The sequence below is a fragment of the Podarcis gaigeae genome (genome assembly GCF_964106915.1).
Source record: "Podarcis gaigeae genome assembly, chromosome: 13".
Lineage (NCBI taxonomy): Eukaryota > Metazoa > Chordata > Lepidosauria > Squamata > Lacertidae > Podarcis > Podarcis gaigeae.
The window spans coordinates 36674892-36700596 of record NC_139689.1 but is presented as its reverse complement, the minus strand read 5'-3'; the positions used below and the strand labels follow the sequence as shown (position 1 = coordinate 36700596).

The window sequence follows — 25705 nt, the reverse complement described above, 5'->3', positions numbered from 1 at the left end:
ATCATGGATAGGTAAACTAAGGCATGGGGGCCAGATCTGGCACAATCGCCTTCTAAATCTGGCCCATGGATGGTCTGGGAATCAGTGTGTTTTTACATGAGTAGAATGTGTGCTTTTATTTAAAATGCATCTCTGGGTTATTTGTGGGGCATAGGAATTTGTTCATTTCCCCCCAGAAAATATAGTCTGGCCCCACACATGGTCTGAGGCACGATGGACCGGCCCCCGGCTGAAAAAGGTTGCTGACCCCTGATGGATCAATGGTATCAAATAGTATGGGAAATAGCCTTATTAGAAAAACTAACCATGGAAACTGACATGGGGACAAATAGAAGAAGACGCCTTCACCCCGGTATGGTTCCCCTTTATCACATACATAGCCCAACAAGACAACAACAAGAATCCCCTGACAGCAGATGGATCAATCTGGCTAATCTGATCCAAACACCCACCCACACACCCTACTCTCACACAAAAGCAAATCTCACTACAGCCAACCAAAGACAACCAACCACATCCTAAGCCACCACTAGCCTCTCTCACCATTTAGTTCAGTTAAAGTTATGGTTTTCCCAGTAGTGATGCATGGAAGTGAGAGCTGGACCATAAAGAAGGCTGATCGCCGAAGAATTGATGCTTTTGAATTCTGGTGCTGGAGGAGACTCTTGAGAGTCCCATGGACTGCAAGAAGATCAAACCTATCCATTCTTTTTTTTTTTTTAAATATATTTTATTAAGGGTTTTCTTGTTTTACAGTGTAAGTGTAATGCCTCGTGTATTTTTTCCCCCCGTGTAACATTTTTACAAATCCATTTCATTTGTTGAGGCATTAGGAGGAGAAGAAAAAAGAAAAAAGAAGAAGAAGAAAGGAGGGTGGAAGGAGGGGAGATAGGAAATCAGCCCTGAGTGCTCACTGGAAGGACAGATCCTGAAGCTGAGGCTCCAATACTTTGGCCACCTCATGAGAAGAGAAGACTCCCTGGAGAAGACCCTGATGTTGGGAAAGATGGAGGGCACAAGGAGAAGGGGATGACAGAGGACGAGATGGTTGGACAGAGGATGAGATGGCTGGATGACTAAACAACAACAACCACTCTCACCACCAAGGAAATACAACAAGCCAATAGTAAGAGAACCCACACAAGTGACGCTAACACAAAAACCAAGGAAAAAGAGGAACTTTCACGCAGCTTTGGGTACATGTGTGAGCCAGAGGTGCAGTGATGAGCCGCTGTGCATGGGGGTGGTGAGGCGAGCCTCCCACGGTGTGCCTTTTTGTCACCCACCCTCAGGGATGGCACCCGAGCCACGCCGCCCCTGCCCCCCTTCGTATGCCTCTGCTCCCAGGGTGCACATCTCATGGACCAGAGGAGCCATTTGGTTTCAAGTCTCTGCACTCATGCTCAGCATCCTCACCTGCTAGCTCTTGTCTCGATTTCTAAGCTCCTGCCTGTCCAATTATATCTCCTCTCCGAATCTTCTGATTACACAGGGAGTGCAGCCTGTAATCCTCGCAGCTCTGCATAAGCCGGTTAACCACACATGGTAGTGAAAGTGTCAGGTCTTGCCCTAAGCTGAGAGCTACCACAACTGTGGATGAAGTTTGCAGGTTAGAATTCCAAACAGCCTTCATACATACCCACAGCCCCTATTAGACTGCATATTAAAGGTAAAGGTAAAGGGACCCCTGACCATTAGGTCCAGTCGTGACTGACTCTGGGGTTGCGGCACTCATCTCGCTTTACTGGCTGAGGGAGCCGGCGTACAGCTTCTGGGTCATGTGGCCAGCATGACTAAGCCGCTTCTGGCGAACCAGAGCAGCACACAGAAACGCCGTTTACCTTCCCGCCAGAGCGGTACCTATTTATCTACTTGCACTTTGATGTGCTTTTGAACTGCTAGGTTGGCAGGAGCAGGGACAGAGCAACGGGAGCTCACCCTGTCGCGGGGATTCGAACCGCCGACCTTCTGATCGGCAAGTTCTAAGCTCTGTGGTTTAACCCACAGCACCACCCGCGTCCCAGTCTGGATATTAGGCAGTCCCTATTTCCTCTCTCCTTTCCTTTTCTCTAGCTAAGTACAAAACCCCATCTGCTAGGGTAAAGCGTGGCTCTGTGTGCATATAACAGGGGTACAAGCATGTTTTCTATTGGGGAACATGGGTGGCGCTGTGCTCTAAACCACTGAGCCGATCAGCTTGCCGATCAGAAGGTCAGCGGTTTGAAAACCCGCAACAGGGTGAGCTCCTGTTCCTCTGTCCCTGCTCCTGCCAACCTAGCAATTCGAAAGCACACCAGTGCAGGTAGATAAATAGGTACCGCTGCAGCAGGAAGGTAAACGGCGTTTCCGTGTGCTCTGGTTTCCGTCACTGTGTTCCGTTGTGCCAGAAGCGGTTTAGTCCTGCTGTCCACGTGATCCAGAAACCTGTCTGTGGACAAACGCCGGCTCCCTCAGCCTGACAGCGAGATGAGCGCTGCAACCCCATAGACACCTTTGACTGGACTTAACTGTCCAGGGGTCCCTTACCTTTTGCCTTACCTTATATTAGGGGAAATTGCTTTGCAAAAAATGTGTGCATCAGGCAAAATTGCATATTTTAAAAATATGTATATTTGGAGAACTTCACACTAAAATGCTGAAGAATTGTCATGAGGGTGCTTTTATTTCTAAGTAACACATTGCAAAATTGACATGGACATGCCGAGAACTGAATTCAGTATTGGATAAATGAGAAATTGGGTTTATTTGCCCATTCCTGCTTGTGACTTCTCCTTTTCTGAGAGACTTGATGTCCTGGTGGGATTTGGGTTCAGGGCTGCAGCCAGAGTTGTGCTGTCTCTTTGTCTCTGCTTCTCTCTTTAAATCTTTCTTTCATCCATCCCTAGTTTTAGCGTAACCTTGGATGCAAATCTCTTCCCCCGGTTGCCTCAGAAACAAGGATGTAATAGAGCAGGCGCCGTGGAAGGGGAGGAGTAGGGGGAAATCAGGGAGCATCTTAAAGAGATTAGAAAACTGATGGCTTCCTGTGCAAAAACCCTGCATCAGGTGGAGCTCATGAGGGAGGCAAGGGGGGGGGGAATGAACAAACACATCCCCCCCCAAGCATCTTGGCCTCTTTCCAAAGCCTCAACAAGTGCAGTGATGCAAATGGTTGTCATGCTTCAGTGAAAATGTTTGAATATATATACAGGTGTACCTTGTTTCTTGAACGGAATCCATTCCATCCACCTCCATCGTTCTGCCCAGACACTGAGGTCCAACGCTGAGGGCCTTCTGGCGGTTCCCTCACTGAGAGAAGCCAAGTTACAGGGAACCAGGCAGAGGGCCTTCTAGGTAGTGGCACCCGCCCTGTGGAACGCCCTCCCACCAGATGTCAAAGAGAACAACAGCTACCAGGCTTTTAGAAGACACCTGAAGGCAGCCCTGTTTAGGGAAGCTTTTAATGTTTGATGGACTACTGTGTTTTAATATTTTGTTGGAAGCAGCCCAGAGTGGCTGGGGAAACCCAGCCAGATGGGCGGGGTATAAATAATAAATTATTATTATTATTATTATTCCGGAAGTCTATTCGACTTCCAAAATGTTCGGAAACCAAAGCGCCAGACGTTCAGCTTCCAAAAATTGTTTGAAAACCAGGACAGTCACTTCCGGGTTTTGATTGTCTGGGAGTCGATTTGTTTGGGAGCCAAGTTATTTGAGATCCAAGGTACCCCCCCTTTTGTATCCTATTCTTCCTCCCAAAGGAGCCCAAGGCGGAAGACAACAGAAGAGCAAGACAATAGAATTCGACACAAACACACAATGTTTTAAGAATATTGGAAAACACTTCAAAATAGCCACCTATTTTCACAGCTAACAATTTCAGGCTTGTCAGAAATGGAATATTTTAGCCATTTGATGTTTGGATGAGGAGCAGTGCTGATAATAATAATACACTGGTACCTTGGGTTAAGTACTTAATTCATTCCGGAGGTCCGTTCTTAACCTGAAACTGTTCTTAACCTGAAACAGCATTTAGCTAATGGGGCCTCCTGCTGCTGCTGCGCTGCCATAGCACAATTTCTGTTCTCATCCTGAAGCAAAGTTCTTAACCTGAAGCGTATGTAACATGAAGCATATGTAACCTGAGGTACCACTGTAATAATAATATCCTCCAGTTGGTTAATATGAGGGAGACACTGTGGATGATGCTGAACTTGGCAGGATGGTTTTCAGGTTCTCAAGTTTTGGTTGTCTTCTCAGCACCTGCAGGTGAAAGAAGTAGGTCTTGGGGTGTTCGGTTAGACTTAGAGCATGGGTAGGCAAACTAAGGCCCGGGGGCTGGATCCGGCCCAATCGCCTTCTAAATCTGGTCCACGGACGGTCCGGGAATCAGCCTGTTTTTACATGAGTAGAATGTGTGCTTTTATTTAAAATGCATCTCTGGGTTATTTGTGGGGCATAGGAATCCATTCATTTCCCCAAAAAAATATAGTCCAGCCCCCCACAAGGTCTGATGGACAGTGGACTGGTTCCCTGGTGAAAAACTTTGCTGACCCCTGAGTTAGAGGCGGTGGGGAAGCTGTTATTTGATTGGCTTCAGCCCTTTTCTCCTTAGCTCCGCCCATGCCTCTGAGCCTTCAGCCTCTAATCCCCACTCCAAACCCTGGCAGTGCGCTGCCCACCAGCTATGGAGGGACCATAGCTCAGGGGGAGTGTGCATAAAGTCCCCCATTCATTCCCTGGCACTTCCAGCTGAAAGAATTACATAACAGGTGGTGGGAAAGACGCTCTGCTGGAGTGGAGACCCATTTCCCGGTATGCCCCGTGGAGGAGGTCCACAAATGACAACATTTTGGAGGTCCCAAGTCGCAAGGTGGTTAGGTTGGTCTCAACTAGGGCCAGGGCCTTTTCAGTATTGGCCCCGACTTGGTGGAACGCTCTGTCACAACAGACCAGGGCCCTGCGGGACTTGACATCTTTCCGCAGGGCCTGCAAGACAGAGCTGTTCCGCCTGGCCTTTGGTCTGGACTCAGTCTGACCCTTATATTTCCCTCCCCCTTATGGCTTTGACTTTTAAAATGAGGCTGCGTTTTAAATTGCATTTTAACCTGTATTTTAAATGGCTCTTTTTCTTTTTTCTTATTATGTTTTACTGAAATTTTATTGGTGCTAGCTACCCTGAGCCTGGCTCTGGCCGCGGAGGGCGGGGTATAAATAAAATTTATTATTATTATTATTATTATTATTATTATTATTATTATTATTATTTATTATCAAGAGTAGATGGTCAAAATAGCTTGGCAAGACAGCTGCTTCCTATGCCCTGCTCCATATTTGAATGCTAGCCAGGCTTTGCCCCAACCTCACCTTCAATTTCAGAATCTGAGCCTCTAGAGTCCTAGCAAACTGGCTTGGGAGGCGGCAGGAATCAAGACCACTCCTTTCTTCAACAGTCAAGATAAATTTGTGTTGCACCTGGAATTCTCCATCCTATCCAGCAACTGTTAAAATATAAGCCAGGCTAGCTTTCTGGCGAAGCGATAGCCTGGGTGATGGGCCATTAAGGGAACAAAGGAAGTGGGTCTGTGCCTGATGACAAATGGGTGGGGTTCCTCCCTCAACTCTCGAATAGTGAGAAGGACAAAGGGCAGAGTGGAGAGAGTTGGGTGGTGTGCACTAAAAGCTAGAAGGAAAGTGGTAGACTGGGAAGTCAGAGGGATGCTTGATTTCTGTTTGAATCAAAGGCTGTGACTATGAGGGAAGCAAGTTATTAGGTAAAGGTAAAGGGACCCCTGACCATTAGGCCCAGTCGTGGCCGACTCTGGAGTTGCGGCGCTCATCTCGCTTTACTGGCTGAGGGAGCCGGTGTACAGCTTCCGGGTCATGTGGCCAGCATGACTAAGTCGCTTCTGTCGAACCAGAGCAGCACATGGAAACACCGTTTACCTTCCCGCCAGAGCGGTACCTATTTATCTACTTGCCAGAGCGGTACCTATTTATCTACTTGCACTTTGATGTGCTTTTGAACTGCTAGGTGGACAGGAGCTCACCCTGTCGCGGGGATTCAAACCGCCGACCTTCTGATCGCCAAGTTCTAGGCTCTGTGGTTTAACCCACAGCGCCACCCACGTCCCAAAGCAAGTTATTGCTGGGGTGTTAATGCTGTGAACAACCCCCCCCCCCCGGTTGTAGGCTCAGGTTGTGTGTGTACAGGCTGGGGGAGGCATTTTGCCAAATTTTCCCCTGTGTCTGCTGATACTTTCCAACAGTTTGAGGGGAGACTGAAAGTTCTCTGGTAACTTTTGCTGATAAAGTTTGGCTCAACTCCAGCCTGAACAGGCTTGATTGACTTAAGTACCCTTTATAAGATTTAAGTACCCTTATAAGATTTAAGTGTCCTGAGGCTGGAAGTGGCACCCAGTTCCTAAAAACACTGGCAGCAATCTTTTAAAGAGTCAACATTATACCAGTAATTTTGAGAACCAAGCGGAATAGATAATTATTCAATTTCTGGCCACTTTGCGAGGGCTTGTAGCCTAAAAGTGGGATATATGTACATAAAAATAGATTTCTAGGTTTCTGGGCTGCAAGTGTTTGGGAAGCTTCCATATTTGGTTTAAAATTTGAGCGATCTTTTTAGCTACACATTCAGGGTGGTGAAAGCCCATTTTTAATGCACAGTAGTAGTGAGGGTTCATGGCAGCAAAGCACATTTACAGTGGTACCTCAGGTTAAATACGCTTCAGGTTACATACGCTTCAGGTTACAGACTCCGCTATCCCAGAAATAGTACCTCAGGTTAAGAACTTTGCTTCAGGATGAGAACAGAAATCGTGCTCCGGTGGCGTGGTGGCAGCAGGAGGCCCCATTAGCTAAAGTGGTGCTTCAGGTTAAGAACAGTTTCAGGTTAAGTACAGACCTCCGGAACGAATTAAGTACTTAACCCGAGGTACCACTGTATATCACATTTAAAGGGCGGTAGCTGCTGGTCCAAATCCATTAATCAGCCAGTTTCACTTGTTGCCCCATCAGAGTTCAGTCCAAATTTGCTGGCAGTAGAAGAGAGAACACAATCCACAATGCCAACCTCCTTGACAAGTGTTTCTTGCTCTTGTAAGCAGGCACAAATGCACGCACGCGCGCGCGCGCACACACACACACACACACACACACACAGTTTATATATTTTGCATCTCATTGTCTGGCAATTTTTTTTTTTTTTTTTGCCTCATTTGAGACTGTTAGAAAAGAGGTGGGGAAGAACTGCCTCCCCTTGCCTTTGGTTCCACTGCAAAACTGAGCTGAGAGCAATCTTAACAGGGCTGTGGTACCCTGAGACGGTTGCCACGGCAGCAGGAAGAAGTGCCTTCAGCATCTTTCCAGAAGACAGCTGTGAATGGCAGCCCAGTGAGTGACCTCTTTTCGGAAGAGAGGTTCTTCGTTTCCTCTCTGAAATCGGAGCTTCATCGAGGAGGTAGGAGATAGCTGTCCCCGAGGCAAGGGACTGTGGGAATGATAATGCTGCCCACTTCCCTGGTGTTCCAGATTAAGGCTCCGTCCTAGATATGTGTGAAATATTTAGAAGGGTTAATTCTGTGGAAGCTGCTTTCTGTCTACCCAGGGGTGGAAGCAACAGCAGCCGGCTGAGAGACAGAAAGAGAGAGTTGTAAAGCCAAGCCACACATTCTGCTGTAGCAAAGATGACCTGGATAAGTCAGTTGGTTAGAATGTGGTGCTGATACTGCCAAGGTTGCAGTTTCGATCCTTGCATGGGACAAAATGCATATTTCTGTCAGTTTGCATTTCTTAGTACAGAAAGTGTTGATCTGATGTGTAGATATCTTTCCTATTCTACTTAATTCAGGAAGGTTCTGGAAGCTTCTCTGTGTGAAAGAAGCAAGCAGAAGGTTCGTGAAGTTTGGGTTATTCATTCAGAGAAGCAGAGTACAGTGGTACCTCAGGTTAAGTACTTAATTCATTCCGGAGGTCCGTTCTTAACCTGAAACTGTTCTTAACCTGAAGCACCACTTTAGCTAATGGGGCCTCCTGCTGCTGCCGCACTGCTGGAGCCCGATTTCTGTTCTCATCCTGAAGCAAAGTTCTTAACCTGAAGCACTATTTCTGGGTTAGAGGAGTGTGTAACCTGAAGCGTATGTAACCTGAAGCGTATGTAACCCGAGGTACCACTGTACAGCAGGCTTAAACTGGCTCTCTTATCCAGGGGTCAGCAAACATTTTCAGCAGGGGGCTGGTCCACTGTCCCTCAGATCTTTGGGGGGCCAGACTATATTTTGAAAAAAAGAAGGAGGAACGAATGCCTATGCCCCACAAATAACACAGAGATGCATTTTAAATAAACGCACATGTTCTACTCATGTAAAAACACGCTGATTCCCGGACCATCCATGGGCCGGACTTAGAAGGCGATTGGGCTGGATCTGGCCCCCAGGCCTTAGTTTTCCTACCCATGTTCTTATCTCTCTCTGTCAAGGTCATGCCGACTATAATAGTAAGGCCAGAAGGAGCTTGGGTTTCACCTTCTCTTTCTGTCTCTCTTCCTTCTGGTGTGGTGGTCTGTGTGCTTAGTGTTAAGGTTTCGACTTCTTATAAGTTATTGGAAGTTTAAGTTAAGTCTTCCGCAACTGGATTTCTTATGGACTGTGCCAATCCTGAATGTATTGGATTTGTGACCATAATGCTCATATGCTTTCAGTAGCGGTAAAGCTCTTCTGGAGGAAATACAATTGCCTCTGGTCTATTTTTTGGGGGGAATCCTGCAATGCGTTTAAGTTGTCACTCTGCTAACTATACACTGGAATCTACTCTGGATCAATATTGAGTAGAATTCCATGACAATTCCTGCAATGGCAAAGGGTTGGACCGGTGGCGAGCTTGCACCTGGAGGAAGGGGCTAGTGTCCCGGGGGCAGTGGCGATGTCAACCACCCCCCAGGGATGACACCCAGGGCGGACCACACCCACCACACCCACCTTGCTCTGCTTCTCGGTTGGACTCGATGATCCTCAGGGTCTCTTCCAACTCTACAATTCTGTGATTCTATGTCAGCTTTCAGATGGGCAGCTATAAATGCTGGGGCTTGAACCTAGAATCATAGAATCATAGAGTTGGAAGAGACCACAAGGGCCATCGAGTCCAACCCCCTGCCAAGCAGGAAACACCATCAGAGCACTCCTGACATATGGTTGTCAAGCCTCTGCTTAAAGACCTCCAAAGAAGGAGACTCCACCACACTCCTTGGCAGCAAATTCCACTGTCGAACAGCTCTTACTGTCAGGAAGTTCTTCCTAATGTTTAGGTGGAATCTTCTTTCTTGTAGTTTGGATCCATTGCTCTGTGTCCGCTTCTCTGGAGCAGCAGAAATCAACCTTTCTCTCTCCTCTATGTGACATCCTTTTATATATGTGAACATGGCTATCATATCACCCCTTAACCTCCTCTTCTCCAGGCTAAACATGCCCAGCTCCCTTAGCCGTTCCTCATAAGGCATCGTTTCCAGGCCTTTGACCATTTTGGTTGCCCTCCTCTGGACACGTTCCAGTTTGTCAGTGTCCTTCTTGAACTGTAGTGCCCAGAACTGGACACAGTACTCCAGGTGAGGTCTGACCAGAGCAGAATACAGTGGCACTATTACTTCCCTAGGAGCTTTTGCATGCAAAACAGATGCAAAACTGCTGAGCTTTGCTTCTTCATCTAGGCTTTGTGCAAGGAAAGAGTTCTGCATAACCTGGAAGCTTTGTGAATGTTCTGAGTGGCATTTGTGTAGGGAAAGATGCCATCATGCCTGTTTTGGTTAAACTGAAATAAAAGTCCGCTTTCCCCTCCTTTCTTTCCATTCACAGAGCTGGAAGGGATCCTGAGGAATAATTATTCTTATTTACGGAAGTTTTTAATGACTGATGTTTAAATGTATTTTTAATCTTTTGTTGGAAGCCGCCCAGAGTGGCTGGGGAAACCCAGCCAGATGGGTGGGGCAGAAATAATAAATTATTATTATAGAAATAATAATAAATTATTATTATCTAGTTCTGTGGTTCCCAACATGGGGCACATGCCCCACAGGGGGGCAATTTGATTTTTAAGGGGGGGGGGGCAATTTGGAAGCTTGTTTAGATCAAGCCAATGGCTTTTTAGGCTTCCTCCATGTGAATAGGAGTTCACTTTTTGAATAATAAGAATTATATGTCACCGGTGGTGGTGGGGTGGTGGTGGGGGCAGTGCATCAGGAATTTAGAGATGCTTAGGTGGGGCATGGCCAACAGAGGGCTGGGAACCACTGATCTCGTCCAACCCCCTGCAATGGAGGAACATGCAGCTGTTCCTTACGGGGATCGAACCTGCAACCTTGGTGTCATCAGCACCACGCTCTAAGCAACTGAGCTTTCCAAATACCTTTTCTGACTCTGGCTGAACTAACAGGACAATAGGGGTCCAGCCCCCTGGTTAGGATGTGCTAATGCATACCTATCTACACTTCCCATTTGAAACTGGGTTGACCCCAACCCCTCATCCCCGGCATCTCCCCACACATCCATGATTGAACATGGTTAATATGTACCTTCTTTTGTCACTAAGTGCTGCTTACTGGTGGCAGCTAAATTCCTTCACAAATGCTGCTACCCACCAGCTGCCTGTTGAGCTATTGCAGGTGGCACGTTCCTATCTTGGTAACAGACTCTGACAGCTCAGCCTTCTTTAAGTTATTGGGAGTGTGTGTTGACAGCAACAAAGAAGTGGTAATTCATAGCTTCTGGTTGTGGCAAAAGGGGGGGCGGCTTTCTGCGTTTTAAGGAAATGTACAATTTCGGGTTGATCTTTCCAAATGTGCCCCTGGACATTTCGAAAATGCATTTGGCTTCTTTGGAACCATGCTTTGAATCCTCTTGTTCACTTAATGCACAATGAAGACTGCCCATTTCCCTCCATCGGATGGGGAAAGGAGTAGATTCAAAAGCATTGGTGGCGGGTGGCGCTGTGGTCTAAACCACTGAACCTCTTGGGCTTGCCCATTAGAAAATCGGTGGTTCAAATCCCTGCAGTGAAGTGAACTCCCGTTGCTCTCTCTCAGCTCCTGCCAGCCTAGCAGTTTGAAAGCAGGCCAGTGCAAGCTGATAAATAGGTACCTCTGCGGCGGGAAGATAAACACCGTTTCCGTGCACTCTGGTTTCTGACACAGTGCCCCACCGCACCAGTAGTGGTTTAGTAGCAGTTTAGTCATGCTGGCCACATGACCAGGAAAGCTGCCTGTGGACAAACGCCGGCTTCCTCAGCCTGCAAGCGAGACGAGCACTGCAACCCCAGAGTTGGCCACGACTGGACCTAATGGTCAGGGGTCCCTTTACTTTACCTTTATTCCATATCTTCCAACATTTCTCTGATGGAAATAGGGACATCCTATTCCATACCCTCCATCATTTCTCCAATGAAAACAGAGACATCCTAAGGAAAAGTGGGACATTCCTGGGTCAGATCAGAAACTTTGATGGCTTCTGTAAATCCGGGACTGTCCCTGGAAAATATGGATACTTTGGGGGCCTGCTGGATCCAGGCCTCCTGCCAACAAGGGGGGAGCGGTGGCAACCCAGCCTAAGCCCCCAAACCTGAGCCTGCAAGGCAGGCTCTGAAGCCTGGTCTGCTATAGGTGCAGCAGAATATGGCAGTAATACCCCATTGCGGAATAATAATAATAATAATAATAATAATAATAATAATAATAATAATAATAATAATTTATTTATACCCCGCCCACTCTGGGCAGAAAGATGGTGCTGTTTCAGAACCTTTCTCCCTGGTGTGATAGTTTTTATTTTCAGGATTTTTTTGTTTTTAATCGAGGGAGCAGAGTTTTAAAATATGCCATGTGGAACCCTGCTGTCTGAAGTACAGTGGAACCTTGGTTCCCAAATGTTTTGGCTCCTGAACGCCGAAAACCCAAGAGTAAATGCTTCCATTTCCGAACGTTTTCCGGAACCCGAACGTGTGATGCGGCTTCTGCTGAGTGCAAGAAGCTCTTGCAACCAGTGGGAAGCCAAGCCTCGGTTTCCAAATGTTTCGGAAGCCGAACGGGCTTCTGGAACGCATTTTGTTCGAGAACCGAGGTTGCCACTGTCGTACGGTCTAAGCTGCCCCCTCAGGGTTGAGAGTCCCGAAACTCCCGTCAAGGGCTGGCAGAGACTCCAGCCGAGGCAAAACCCCCTCATGAGGAGAGGGAACTGCTGGCTCGCTTCTCCCTCTCCATCTGCTGTCTCTGCCCTGTCCCCTCATAACTCACAGGGACAATTAGCCACTATAGCGGGGGGTGGGATACACGAGAAGAACAGCCGTCCGTCTCTGGGAGAGCCTCACAATTCCCAGCAGTCAGTGCCTGGCGTTTGCGTGTGGCTATTTCTGTCACAATGTTTTCAACAGCCTCTCAACCATTCGCCCCACAGCGGTCAGTCATCTTCAGAGGCCTCTCTGCCTGCTCTGTGGACTGACAGGCAAGAGAGGAACCCCAGTTATATCCTGTATTAATGAATTTATCATCTGGGGATGAAGCAGATGTCTGTGGCTGTCTGCCAAGACCCACAAACGCTACTTGTTTGTTTGTTTGCGCTCTGTGTGCGCATGTGGACAAAGGCACAGAGGCTGCAGTCTGGTTTTTCCTTCCCTCTCAGGGAATGCAAATATGAGGGGGAATTCCCCCCCCCCCCCACCGAACACAGCAAATGAAGTAGGATTGGTGATCCAGTCAGTAAATTGATCAACAAAAGCGCCCGTCATTAATGAAACGTTCTCCTGAATTAGCTAGTGGGCCTGGAAATGTAGGGCACACTACTGACTAGTCTGTGCCAAATACCTCCTCATTTGGTTAAATTTTGTGAAGGTAAATGGCTTTCCCCACTTCCCATTTGTATTCCGATGAAGCAAGATTCTTTAGTTATTTAGGGTGTTAACGGAAAAATCTGAGGGCTCCCTTGGACAAAAACAAAGACACCAACCAGGATAACTTGGAGCAAAACAGCAGCCTGTAGGCTTGGCCTTTATTGAACTGTTGCAACAGGGTGCTCCCCTCACTTGCAGGAGAGAGGAAGGACCCACAAAAATGGTGTGCAAGACCTTATAAAGACTTTTGAAATTGCCACCCTGTAGATCAAGACCACCCCCAGAAACATACATCACAGAAAGGAGGGGTTGATGGAGGAGTTGTGGTGGTAACCTGAGTGTCCTGTCACCTGGCTGGTTCCCCCTTTCCCCCTCCCCATGAGTACTTTCCAGGTGACAGAGGGGAGTTTGCAGTTTCCTGCCCCCAGAGGAAAGAGCTGATTATTGCCCTTTGTTCCAGTCCATGCTGAATCCACCCCCATATGCAAGTTCTTTGTGATCTTGATTGTCTTCTGTCTAGGACCATCAGGGTTGGCATAGCAACTGGGCAGGGCTCCTGTGGATGTGCTGGTATGCTGAAGGGATTATGGCTGGCCTGTATCAAACCTTCCCCATTTTGTAGTCCTTCCTTCATGGAGTATAATAAAAGTGGCACAGTGCAAATCCGATGTATGGTTGATTTTCTATGAATTTATAACAGAAGTGTAGCGTATGTAGTGTGTGAGTGTGAGTGTGTGTGAAGTTTGTACAAACTGAATGATTTTTTTTGGGGGGGGGTTCCTGCGACAAGGGCATTTGTCTAAGATAAAAAGCCCCCCAGAGCAGCTGAAAACAGGCCCTATTTTCCAGGGACAGTTCCAGATTTACAAAAGCCTCCCTGGTTTCTGATTTGATCCCGGAATGTCCCACTTTTCCTTAGGACATCCCTATTTTCTTCAGAGAAATGTTGGAAGGTATGGAATTATCTGACCACAGGCGGAGCCAAGGAGATAAGTACAGTGGTGCCTCGCAAGACGAAAATAATCCGTTCCGTGAGTCTCTTCGTCTAGCGGTTTTTTCGTCTTGCGAAGCAACCCTATTAGCGGCTTAGCGGCTATTAAAGGCTTAGCGGCTTAGCGGCTAAGAAAAAAGGGGGGGAAGCGAAAAAAAATCGTTTTCGTCTTGCGAAGCAGGCCCATAGGGAAATTCGTCTTGCGAAGCGCCTCGGAAACAGAAAACCCTTTCGTCTAGCGGGTTTTTCGTCTTGCGAGGCATTCGTCTTGCAGGGCACCACTGTACAGTAACTATACAACCATTAGAAGACATCTGAAGTCAGCGCTTTATAGAGAAATTTAAAAAATAAAAATAAAAATTAATGTTTTATTATGTTTGTATATATGCCAGAAGCGGCTGAGACAACCAAGTGAGATGGGCAGGGCAGGAATAGTAAAATTAATATTATTATGGGATAGGATGTCCCTATTTTCATCAGAGAAATGTTGGAGGCTATGGTGGGGAGGTAGGTTACATTTTGTGGCCTGCCTCAGGTGCCAGAATGTCTTGGGCTGGCCCTGATCACACCTGTTTTGTTATGATTTCTGTCCCCGTCGCAATAAAAAATGAAATAATATCCCTAATTGCAATAGGTAAAAGTAAAGGGACCCCTGACCATTACGTCCAGTTGTGACCGACTCTGGGGTTGCAGCGCTCATCTCGCTTTACTGGCCGAGGGAGCCGGCGTACAGCTTCCGGGTCCTGTGGCCAGCATGACTAAGCCGCTTCTGGCGAACCAGAGCAGCGCGCGGAAATGCCGTTTACCTTCCCGCCTATTTATCTACTTGCACTTTGACGTGCTTTCGAACTGCTAGGTGGGCAGGAGCAGGGACCGAGCAACGGGAGCTCACCCTGTCGCGGGGATTTGAACCGCCGACCTTCTAATCGGCAAGTCCTAGGCTCTGTGGTTTAACCCATAGCACCACCCACGTCCCTAACTGCAATACCTAATTGCAAATTCAAATGTATCCCTATCGTGTTATATGACTTCCTTGATATTGTATGTGGGCTGGAACTAGTCTGTGACCGAAATAATAAATTCATTCATCCCTGTTGTTTCTCTACACAGCAATGCAGCAGGTCTTGGACAACCTCAGTGACCTCCCGAACTCTATGGGAGCCGGAGACCTGGACCTCATCTTTCTCCGTGGCCTCATGGAGAGTCCAATAGTAAGATCATTGGCTAAGGTACAGTTACACGGGGTAGTTGGGAGAGGGGCAGTTTGCTGCAACAGATCCTGCTTCTCCAGTTCCACCCACTTCCGCTGCATCGCTTACTCCTTCTTAATCTTGCTCTTAACGCATTTGCCGAATAGATTAGCTGACAACCTATTCTCTGCTCGCTCCCCCCCCCCTTACCTGGATACACAATCTGGCCTTCACACTGCACACACATAATACAAATGCACACACACACACACACACTAATGCACACACATATATGACTTCTTCCGTGTGTTTTAGCTGAATGGGTCCCATGTGGTGTGACAGAATGGATGATGGTATCTAGCCAAGTGCAAGGTGGTTTTTTAAAAATGAGATTCAGGAAGAATACAAAACAGAAGTGGGTGAGAAGATTAAAGATTCCATTCCAAACTGGTTACGACACGTCCAGATAAATGAATGATTTAAAAATGATAAGGGAAAAAAGATTTGCTCACGAAATCTCAAAATTCCAAAGAGAAATAATACAATGTGATATTAAAGTAAGCGGCCTGGGTCCAGTGTACCTGAAGGAGCGTCTCCACCGCCATCGTTCAGCCTGGACACTGAGGTCCAGGTCCAAGGGCCTTCTGGCAGTTCCCTCACTGCGAGAACCACATTACAGGGAAGCAGGCAGAGGGCCTTCTCAGTGGTGGTGCCTGCCCTGTGGAACACCCTCGCACCAGATGTCAAGGAAATAAACAACTATCTGGCTTTTAGAAGACATCTGAAGGCAGCCCTGTTTAGGGAAGCTTTTAATGTTTAACAGACCACTGTATTTTAATATTTTGTTGAGCTATAATGTAACTTAAACAGAAAACTATCTTTAGAAAGACTTTTCCTCCAAAAGCATTTTATTTAAAAATCCAATTAAAAATAATAATAATCTGATTTAATTTTTTTTAAAAATCTTATATATTTTTTTTAAAAAATCACTGGTTTTTATCCACCCTGTTGGGGACCATCCCCCCTGCCCAGCCTATTTCTGCTGTTACAGACAACTTCATTTTAGCCATAGTTCATCACAGCACAGCTCCAGCTTTGGATTATACAGGACACAGGCCTGTGACACATGAACTGCCTGTATGCAGGCTCAAGATTTCTTTCTTTCTTTCTTTCTTTCTTTCTTTCTTTCTTTCTTTCTTTCTTTCTTTCTTTCTTTCATGTTCCAGGAGAGAGGTGGTGGTCAGAATCTGCAGAAATATAAAACTCTGGCAATTTTGGGACAAGACATTTTAAGTTTAAAAGTGCCATTTTAAGCAGGAAAAACTTCCTCCTCAAAATTCAACCGCTTTAAGCCGCGAGTGTCTCTCAGGGTAGTTTTTCAAAAAACAAATCTCTTAAGTTGTCCAGCTGTCTAACGCTGTCAAGTACTAACTACCATTGCATGCTGTCCATCGTGTGGGCTGGCTGGTATTTTTGTTTGTTTTAAAAGCCATTGCATATCAGCTGGGGACCTTTGCCTGATTCCCCGCTGCTAAGTAGTTTTGTGTATTATTTACTCTCCTCTGCTTGTTCATATTCTTTGTTTTTGTTGATGTTTATTGATCAGACTTATTGATTTTGCTGCAAGCTGCCTCAAGCTGAGGCAGAAAGGCCCGGTTATAAATGGGTTTTTCATTTAGTGTTTTTATAAGAAAAAATGTTACAAACAAGGTGTAACACAGTTAGGATAAACTGCGGGGTGGGGGTGGGGGCAATGCTAGTCTTACTCAAGAGTAGACCCATTATAGCTAATGGACATGACTAACAAAATTCATATTTTATTTTGTCTACTCTGTGTAGGACTTACTGTATTTTTCTGTGTATAAGATGCCCCCAGGTATAAGACGACCTCTATTTTTTGAACCCAAAATTAAGAAATAATGAATTGCAACATTCTGTGTATAAGACGACCCCCAATTTTAAACTAAAAAAAAATGGGGGGAAATATAGTCTTATACACAGAAAAATACAGTAATTGAATAGAGCCCAAACATGTTTACCCCCAGTTTTAGAATGAGCTTTCGACTCTTGTTTAGCATAGGGTGGGATACTATCCCCCAATTCTATTATTCCAAAAATGTATAAATAAACCCCACATTTCAAGAAATTTGCTTTCTTGAACATTTATTCCAGCTGTTGCTTGGTGTGCCAGTTTAAATACCGATGCTGATTCCCACGTTTTTTTTTCTTAACTACTCTGGGATGGAAAGTTTTTTTTTTTTTTTCTAGTATAAAACGTTTTCATTTACTTTTTCTTATTTAAAATATTTATGGATCACCCTTCAGTGGGGCTTTCCCAAAAGAAGATAATAACCATCTTATTAGTAGATATAATTAGCCGTAATTTGAGTGTGCTTTTTGGTTTGAAGCTCAATAATACAATTTGTGTACAGTGGTGCCTCGCAAGACGAAATTAATCCGTTCCGCGAGTCTCTTTGTCTTGTGGTTTTTTCGTCTTGCGAAGCACAGCTATTAGCGGCTAAGCGGCTTAGCGGCTTAAAGAAAAAGGAAACAAACTCGCAAGAACTCGCAAGACATTTCATCTTGTGAAGCAAGCCCATAGGGAAATTCGTCTTGCGGAACGACTCAAAAGACGGAAAACTCTTTCGTCTAGCGAGTTTTTCGTCTTGTGAGGCATTCGTCTTGCGGGGCACCACTGTACTTGCTATCTGTCCAGCCTGCACTATCAAACACAATTGCTAACATCAACCAATAAATTATTGTCAAAACCTGTCAGGCATCAAACAACAAAATTCAGTGTAGCTGGATGTCAAAAGCAGCCATCAAATATTCAGCCACTTAGAGAATAGCGGGAGAGTATTTGAGAAAAGCATTCACTAGTTAGAATTTGGAGGGGATAATTTTGTCTCAGCACACATTGCTGTGCAGAGAACTCCTTTTCAGGCTTCCAGCCAGCGATGTGCTTTTCCAGAATAATTCATTCCATCCTCCCTGTCCATAGTTTTCCATTTTCTTCCCTGAACAGTCAGGCAGTATTCTGCACCTACCGTATTTTTCGCCCCATAGGACGCACCACCCTATAGGACGCACCTAGGTTTTTTTTGGGGGGGGGAAATAAAGAAAAAAATTTATCCCCCCCCAGGCATGCGGCTGGCGCAGGGGAAGCCCGAGCTTCCCCTGAGCCCAGCCCCCAGAACAGCCTGCTATCCACAAGCCTAGGGAGCCGCGCCGGTCTCCCCAGGCTTGTGGACAGCTGTGCGAAGACCGGGCGCACTCTTCAGCGCGCCTGAGGCTTTGGAATGCAGGCAGCTCTGCGCGATCCTCCGGAGCCTTGGCGCCAGGCTCCGGAGGGTCGTGCAGAGCTGCGCGGACCCCGGGAGGGCAGGCAGCTCTGCGCGACCCTCTGGAGGCCGGCGCGGCTTCGCCGGGCTCTGGAGGGTTGCACAGAGCTTCCTGAAGCCTGGAGAGCGAGAGCCTCTCGCTCTCCAGGCTTCAGCGAAAGCCTGTATTCGCCCCATAGGACGCACACACATTTCCCCTTCATTTTGGGAGGGGAAAAAGTGCGTCCTATAGGGCGAAAAATACGGTACTTAGCATGCTTATTCCTCCTCATTGGGCTGTTTTGGGTACTTCTGCAAATCTTTAGTCCCCACACTCCATTGATCCATCCCTCTTCTGATTGGATGGCATTGTTTTGGCTGCACAAGAATGCACACTTGAAGAATGAGTTCCCTGTTAGAATATGGGATACCATGGAAATAGCCTGATGAACCTGCAAGGGCTTATATATCCATAATGGGAACGGGTGGCGCTGTGGTCTAAACCATTGAGCCTCTTGGGCTTGCCAATCGGAAGGTCGGCGGTTCGAATCCCCGCGACGGAATGAGCTCCTGTTGCTCTGTCCCAGCTCCTGCCAACCTAGCAGTTCGAAAGCACATCAGTGCAAGTACAGTGGTAACTCAGGTTACAGACGCTTCAGGTTACAGACACTTCAGGTTACAGAGGCAGTTCCCCTAGAGGCAGGCAGAGGAAGATGGGGTGTGTGAGAAATGCTCACAGTTGCGGGTGCACACATACTCTCAGAGACATTAATCCCTGGCCACCTTTCTGTTGTTTACCTCTGCTTATCTTTCTTCTGGCAGCTAATTGTCCCTCATTCTCTCCACTGCAGCCACTAGGGAAAATTAGCCATTAAAATGAAAGATAATATAAGCAAACAACCCAGGAAGAGTAGACAGCCAACAGCACCTGCTCTCAAGTGTGTGCAGTCGTTATTGTCATGGAATTCTACTCAATATTGATCCAGAGCAGAACTCCAACGTATAGTTAGCAGAGTAAAAACTTAACAGACCAGAGGGAGAGCTTTACTGCTGCTGAAGGCAAATGAGAACAATGGTCACAAATCCAATACATTCAGGATTGGCACCGTCCGTAAGAAATCCAGTTCCGAGACAATACCTACAAAAGATGACTGGCTACACAAATTAAGCGAATTTCTAGAAATGGCAAGCTAACTGCAAATATAAAAATGCAGTCAAATCAAAAACTTAGACAAGAATGGCAATGTTTTGAAGAATATATGGATAAACACTGTTCAAAAAAGAATATGCTGATATGTTTAGATTAAAGGAGTAAAGTGGAACAGAAACCATTAATAAGTCATGTCATAACAAGATCAAAATATAAAACTTAAAATATTGCAAAGTTTTATACGAAATTCAAAATAAATGGTAGTCGAGGTGCGGTGGAGGGAAGCGGTGGGGTGTGGTAATGGGTAGTCACGGGGTGGGAATGACTTTTGTTTGTGTAAATAGTAATTTATTTTTGTATCTATGTATTTCCTTTTCTCTCTTTTTGGTTTTGTTTTATCATTCCCCCCCCCCCCCGTACCAATAAATTCAATAAAATAAAAAAAGAAATTAAAATAAAAAAAGAAATCCAGTTGCAGTAGACTTAATTTAAACTTACAATAACTTATAAGAAGTCTAAACCTTAACACTCAGCAGACTATGTACAGAACACCACACCAGAAAAAAACAGATAGAAAGAGAAAAGTGAAACCCAGGCTCCTTCTGGCCTATTATTTTAGTCAGCATGATCTTGGCAGAAAGAGATAACAGAGCCAGTTTTAACCAGTTGTATTCAGCTTCTCTGAAGGAATAACCCATACTTCAGACACTTTCTGCTTGCTTCTTTCACACAGAGAAGCTTCCAGAACTCTCTTGAATGAATTAGAATAGGAAATATTTCTATACATCAGATCAATGCTTTCTGCACTAAGAAATGCAAAGAGGGAAGAATGGAGGCAGAATTATGCACGCTCTGCCGACAGGTGTGGGGACCCAGAAACAGACCCCTGTGCGAAATGGTTGTCACCTAGATCATTAATACACCACCTTCCATCCGAAGATGGCAGAGCAGTTCACAGCAAACCTGCTTCTGGCTTTGGAATTTTCAGTCATTTGGAGCCAGGTTGCTTTTGAAATGGGGAATGCATCACCAGGATCTGAAACACATATTTTATTTCAACCAAGTTCAGATAATAATGAAATTTAATTTATTTATAATCAAGTAACAATAACTGAAATAGTAATTGAAAATGAAATGGGCAGCATCTCTCTGAAATGCTGACTTCATTTCTAACTAAGCCAGCGGTAACACCATAGTCTTTCAATTCTCTTGATTTCTCGCTTTTCAAATCTTAATTTCAGTCCTTCGCATTTCCACTTCAGTTTGATTTTTTTAAAACGTCCTCATTAAAATTCACCAGCATTTAAAATACACATTTTTTTAATGTGATATACCCATTTCTGTAAAACATATTTGTCTTCCTTTGTATGCTTTAACAGTTAATATGCATTTTTACTCACATTTTACCTCTGTTGTATGCATTTTTGTACACATTACTCAGCTGGAGAATGGCAAAATTCAGAGAATCTCGAAGGATTGTTGTGTTTCTGTTTACATGCAGTTTCAGGAAACTGCACATTCGGTAGATCTGCCTTTTGATGTGAATCGAATCAAATTTCTCTCTCTCCTCTCCTGCCACATCCCTACCCCAAATAGCTTTTCTCCTTGAGGGGGGAAAAGATACAGGGAACACATATCTTCCAGGGTGAAAAAAGAGCTTGGGGAGTGATTTTGAGCAGGGAAATGGCAGGAAGGATAAGGGTTAAGCGGACCCTCCCTCATGCTGTACCTCTGATCCCAATCACTGTATCCCCCTTTTAATAATAGTAGAAATACTACTACTACTACTACTACTACTACTACTACTACTACTACTAATAAAAAATATAATTTATTATTTATACCCTGCCCATCTGGCTGGGTTTCCCCAGCCACTCTGGGCAACTCCTAACAGAATAATAATAATAATAATAATAATAATGTGATTAAAACATTAAAAACTTCCCTAAACAGGGCTGCTTTCAGATACTGTAAGAAAACTGGACATCTCCTGTTTCTCCTTTAGTTGGGCCCTAAGCTGGCCGCAGAAACCTAGTGAAACTTGTATGTTAATGTTTCCTGGATTGAGGGCCCAAATGCATTCTCCCTTCTCACCTAATCCCCTGTCAAATAGTGGAGTCTGGGAAAGTTGCTCTCGAGAGGGCTAGAATCAGGATTTTTTGTCCCATTTTCCAGCTAAAGCTATCCAGAAACATCCCACCTCGCTATCCAGTCCTGGATTCTAAAACTGGCTCATATTAAGCTCTCCTTCCCACCCCCCTCCTGCTGACTTCAGGCAGGCAACGCTAAGCTTCTCCTTGAGAGCCTTCTTATTTCTAGTTCCTTCTCTTTTGTGTCTGCCTCCCTTTTGACAGCCTTTCTCAAGGCTCCTTCAGAGCCAGCGATTCATCCCTCTTGCAGCAAAGACCTGCCTGATTTCTGGCTGCGCTCCCTGTCAAAGGCTGGAGAGGCTCTGATCTTTCTGGAGGAGCTGCTCTGAGCAAGTGGGCTGTGTGTTTGTGTGAGAGCGGCATGTGTGAGTAATTCTTCCAATCCCCTTTCCTTTACACAGTTCACAACACACACACCCTCTCTCTCCTGCCCCCCCCAACCTTACCCTTTTGGCTCTGGAAAGTGCTGATGAATTTTCCCAAACTCCGCAGGCACCCATATTTAAAATTTGGAGAGCTCTATCAACCACACACACATGCTTTTGGTTTAATTTGAGGGACAGGGCCGTGGGTTTTTCAGGCATCCACAGAAACATAACCCCGTAGGTCTCCAGCATCCACAGTGTGGGAAGGACAAAGGGTTCGCAAGGCTTTGTTGGTTTGTTGGTTTATTTACATCTGCCTCTCTAATCCACCCCCCTCCTTCACCCTTTTGCCACCCGCCCACTGTACAGGCTCACGAGCGACTGGAGGAGACAAAGCTGGAAGCTGTGAGGGACAACAATCTGGAGCTGGTCCAGGAGATACTCAAAGACATCACTCACATCGCTCAGCAAGACAGCACGGCCGCCGAACTGGCTCGCATTCTCCAGGAGCCTCACTTCCAGGTAGGAAGCAGCTGTCTCTCAAGATCCGGGGAAATGGTGAAACTTACCGGAAGACTAAGAAATCAAGATAACTAAACTTTTTTTATAAAAGAATGGAAATGGTTTCTCGAATATTTACAGATAAATTGTAAACCAAAACATGAGCAGGATCATTGTAATAACCTGCAGTTTTATAAGAGTTTGTATTTACAGTAGACAATTAAATGAATTTGGATATGCAGAAGATCTTAAAAAATAAATTTTAGGAACCGCAGAAAGGGGGAAGGAAGTCAAATTTTCAAATGTTAGTTTGATTGTAAAACTAATGAAATGTATAAATTTGAAAAGTATAAATAAAAAATTAAAATCAGCAACAACAACAGCTTCCCGATACAAGGCTGCCTTCAGATGTCTTCTAAAAGTTGTGAAGTTTTTTATCTGAAGGGAGCCTCACTTCCAGGTGAGAGGCAGCTGTCTCTCAAGATCCGGGGAGTGAGAAAAAGGTGTTATTTCCAGACCTGAACTGGGATTTTTGATGCCACATAGACCCTGGAGCCCGGGGCTCGTTGCAAGTTGCCCTGGAAGGAGGACAGACAATTCACTAAGGGCTCATTTCTCATAAGGAGGTGTTAGCAGGAATCCCAGCGCATATCAGCTTGGTCTGTGTGTGACATGCACAGAGAGAAAAGTGTCGGGAGAAGTGCCCTTTCGCACAAAGACCCACAGGGCCAGGATATTAATAAGGGACATCTGTGGATGTGCCCTGTTTGGCAGCTGGAGTTGGGGGGAGGGGTCCGACTTGGCGATGGATAAAGCTTTCTGCTTCATGCCAGGCTGAGAGATGAGGTGCCTTTGGTCAGCAATGTGCGACAGCGAGATGTATTTTATTTCCCCCCGTGTGTATAAGAAAGACATGGTTTATGTCCTCTTTTTTTGCAGAGACACCTGAGGCATCTGGCTTAATGCTGTTGGTTTATTTGCTTGTTTCCTTATTGAATTTGCACCTGGTCTTTCTTCTGTATGGGCTGTGTGGTGACACACCAGGAGTTCCCAGGTGTTTCCCCACTTAGGAACTGACCAGATGAATACCTGCTTAGCTTCGGCAAATTTGCTGGATCGTGTAACTTCAGACTGTTGATGTATATACGCAAAGTGTAGATTCTCTGTGCTAGTGTTGCCTTTTCATCATCATCATCATCATCATCATCATCATCATCATCATATCATCATTTATTTATACCTGCCCATCTGGCTGGGTTTCCCCAGCCACTCTGAGTGGCTCCCAACAGAATATTAAAAACAGAATAAAACATCAAAGATTAAGAACTTCCCTAAACAGGGCTGCCTTCAGTTTTCACAGGAAACTGTAGTAGAAGCTTTTTAACAGTGAAAGCTTGATTTATTGCCTAGTTAAAAGCTTAAGACTATATTTAAACAATATTTAAATGGCCTTGCCCCAGTATACCTGAAGGAGCATCTCCACCCCCATCGTTCAGGCTAGACACTGAGGTCCAGCTCCGAGGGCCTTCTGGCAGTTCCCTCTCTGCGAGAAGTGAGGTTACAGGGAACCAGGCTGAGGGCCTTCTCGGTAATGGCCCCCGCCCTGTGGAAAACCCTCCCATCAGATGCTAGGGAAATAAACAACTATCTGACTTTTAGAAGACATCTGAAGGCAGCCCTGTTTAGAAGTTTTTAATGTTTGATGTTTTAACGTGTTTTTAATATTCTGTTGGGAGCTGCCCAGAGTGGCTGGGGAAACCCAGCCAGATGGGCGGGGTTATTATTATTATTATTATTTAATAGTCAGGTATCAGAAGCCAAGTTGTAATACACTTGGAATGCTGTTCTTTAGATTCCGTCCGCCTCCCAACGTCATTCAGATGTTGTGATCCCACCTCCCTCTAAAGAGTTCAAGGTGACACACATGATATTATCTCTGCAATAATCCTGTGGGCTCAGAGAGAATGAATGACCCACAATTACCCAGTGACTGTCATGGCTAAGTGGGGATTTGAAGCCTGGTCCACTCCCTAGTCCCAGCTTGATAGGCACCTCTACACCTGTTGTACTATATATCTAACCATTTATATATGGCTTAATAGTTCCCCAGGGCACTGTGCGTTTGTGTATGTTCTTGCTGGGCTTAATCTAGTGATTTCGGAAATCACCGTGGAAGAGAGCCTCTTCTGATCAAGAACATACCGTATTTTTCTGTCTATAAGACGCCCCCATGTATAAGACTTCTCCTATTTTGGGGGACTCAGATTTAAGAAAATGGGGGGATGTATCCGTATATAAGACACCACTTTATTTTTGACATTATTTAAAAGGAAAAAAACAGTCTTATACATGGAAAAATACGGTATTTATTTTATTTTTAATTGCATTGTTTCGCTCCTGTTGTTTGCCACCCTGGGCTTATTTGGGAGGAACAGTGGGATAGAAGTAAGACTACAGCAGCAGTTGGTCCTTCCAGGAGGCTGGGGAAGGGAATGACCACCATTGCCCTCCCCAACATTTGCCGTTCGCTGCTTCCAGCCTCCTCTAGGAACCAGTTGTTTGTTGTCCAGCTTGGTGAGAGTCCCCCACCCACTCTGAACCATATTTAAGCCAGCCTCCTTGGAGTCCAGGAAGACCAGTGCCAGGAACTGCATTGTTAGTTAACTCTTGTTTTGCTTTGTATTTATGTATTTAAACCTGAATTTATTATTTATGTATTTATTCTGTGCATTTTAAATGGTTGATTGTTGCCATTATGTGCTCTGCATTCTATATATATTTGTATTTTGATGTTTCGAACGTTTACTGTAAGCCACTTTGGGCCCAGCTCATTGTGAAACAGTGGCATATAAGTACAGTGGTACCTTGGTTCTTGAAATCCGTACCAAAACCAAAGCGTTTCAAAACCAAGGCTCACTTTCCCACAGAAAGTAATGCAAAACAGATTAATCCGTTCCAGACTTTCAAAAACAACCCCATGGGGAGCTCACCCCATGGCGGGGATTCAAACCGCCAACCTTCCGATCGGCAATCCCTAGGCTCTGTGGTTTAGACCACAGCACCACCCACGTCCCGTTGTTGTTAGTACTGTATTGTTATTGTTACTAATAATAATCTCCAGGGGATCCCATTCTGCGTATGACTTGGAAGCCTTGCCCCTGCTTCCAGAATTGT

General features: G+C 45.5%; 1 protein-coding gene across 3 annotated transcripts in view; it reads left to right on the top strand.

Moving 5' to 3' along the window:
- Nucleotides 1–25705, top strand: part of MPP2 (MAGUK p55 scaffold protein 2) — a 67447-nt gene that overhangs the window by 18007 nt on the left and 23735 nt on the right. For 2 of the 3 annotated variants that reach the window (XM_083709488.1, XM_083709489.1), the window contains exons 3-4: nt 14966–15084; nt 22400–22552. In XM_083709488.1, coding sequence (XP_083565614.1) covers nt 14966–15084; nt 22400–22552 — 272 coding nt within the window. The remainder of the gene's footprint in view (nt 1–14965; nt 15085–22399; nt 22553–25705) is intronic. The other variant, XM_083709490.1, reaches the window with a different exon arrangement.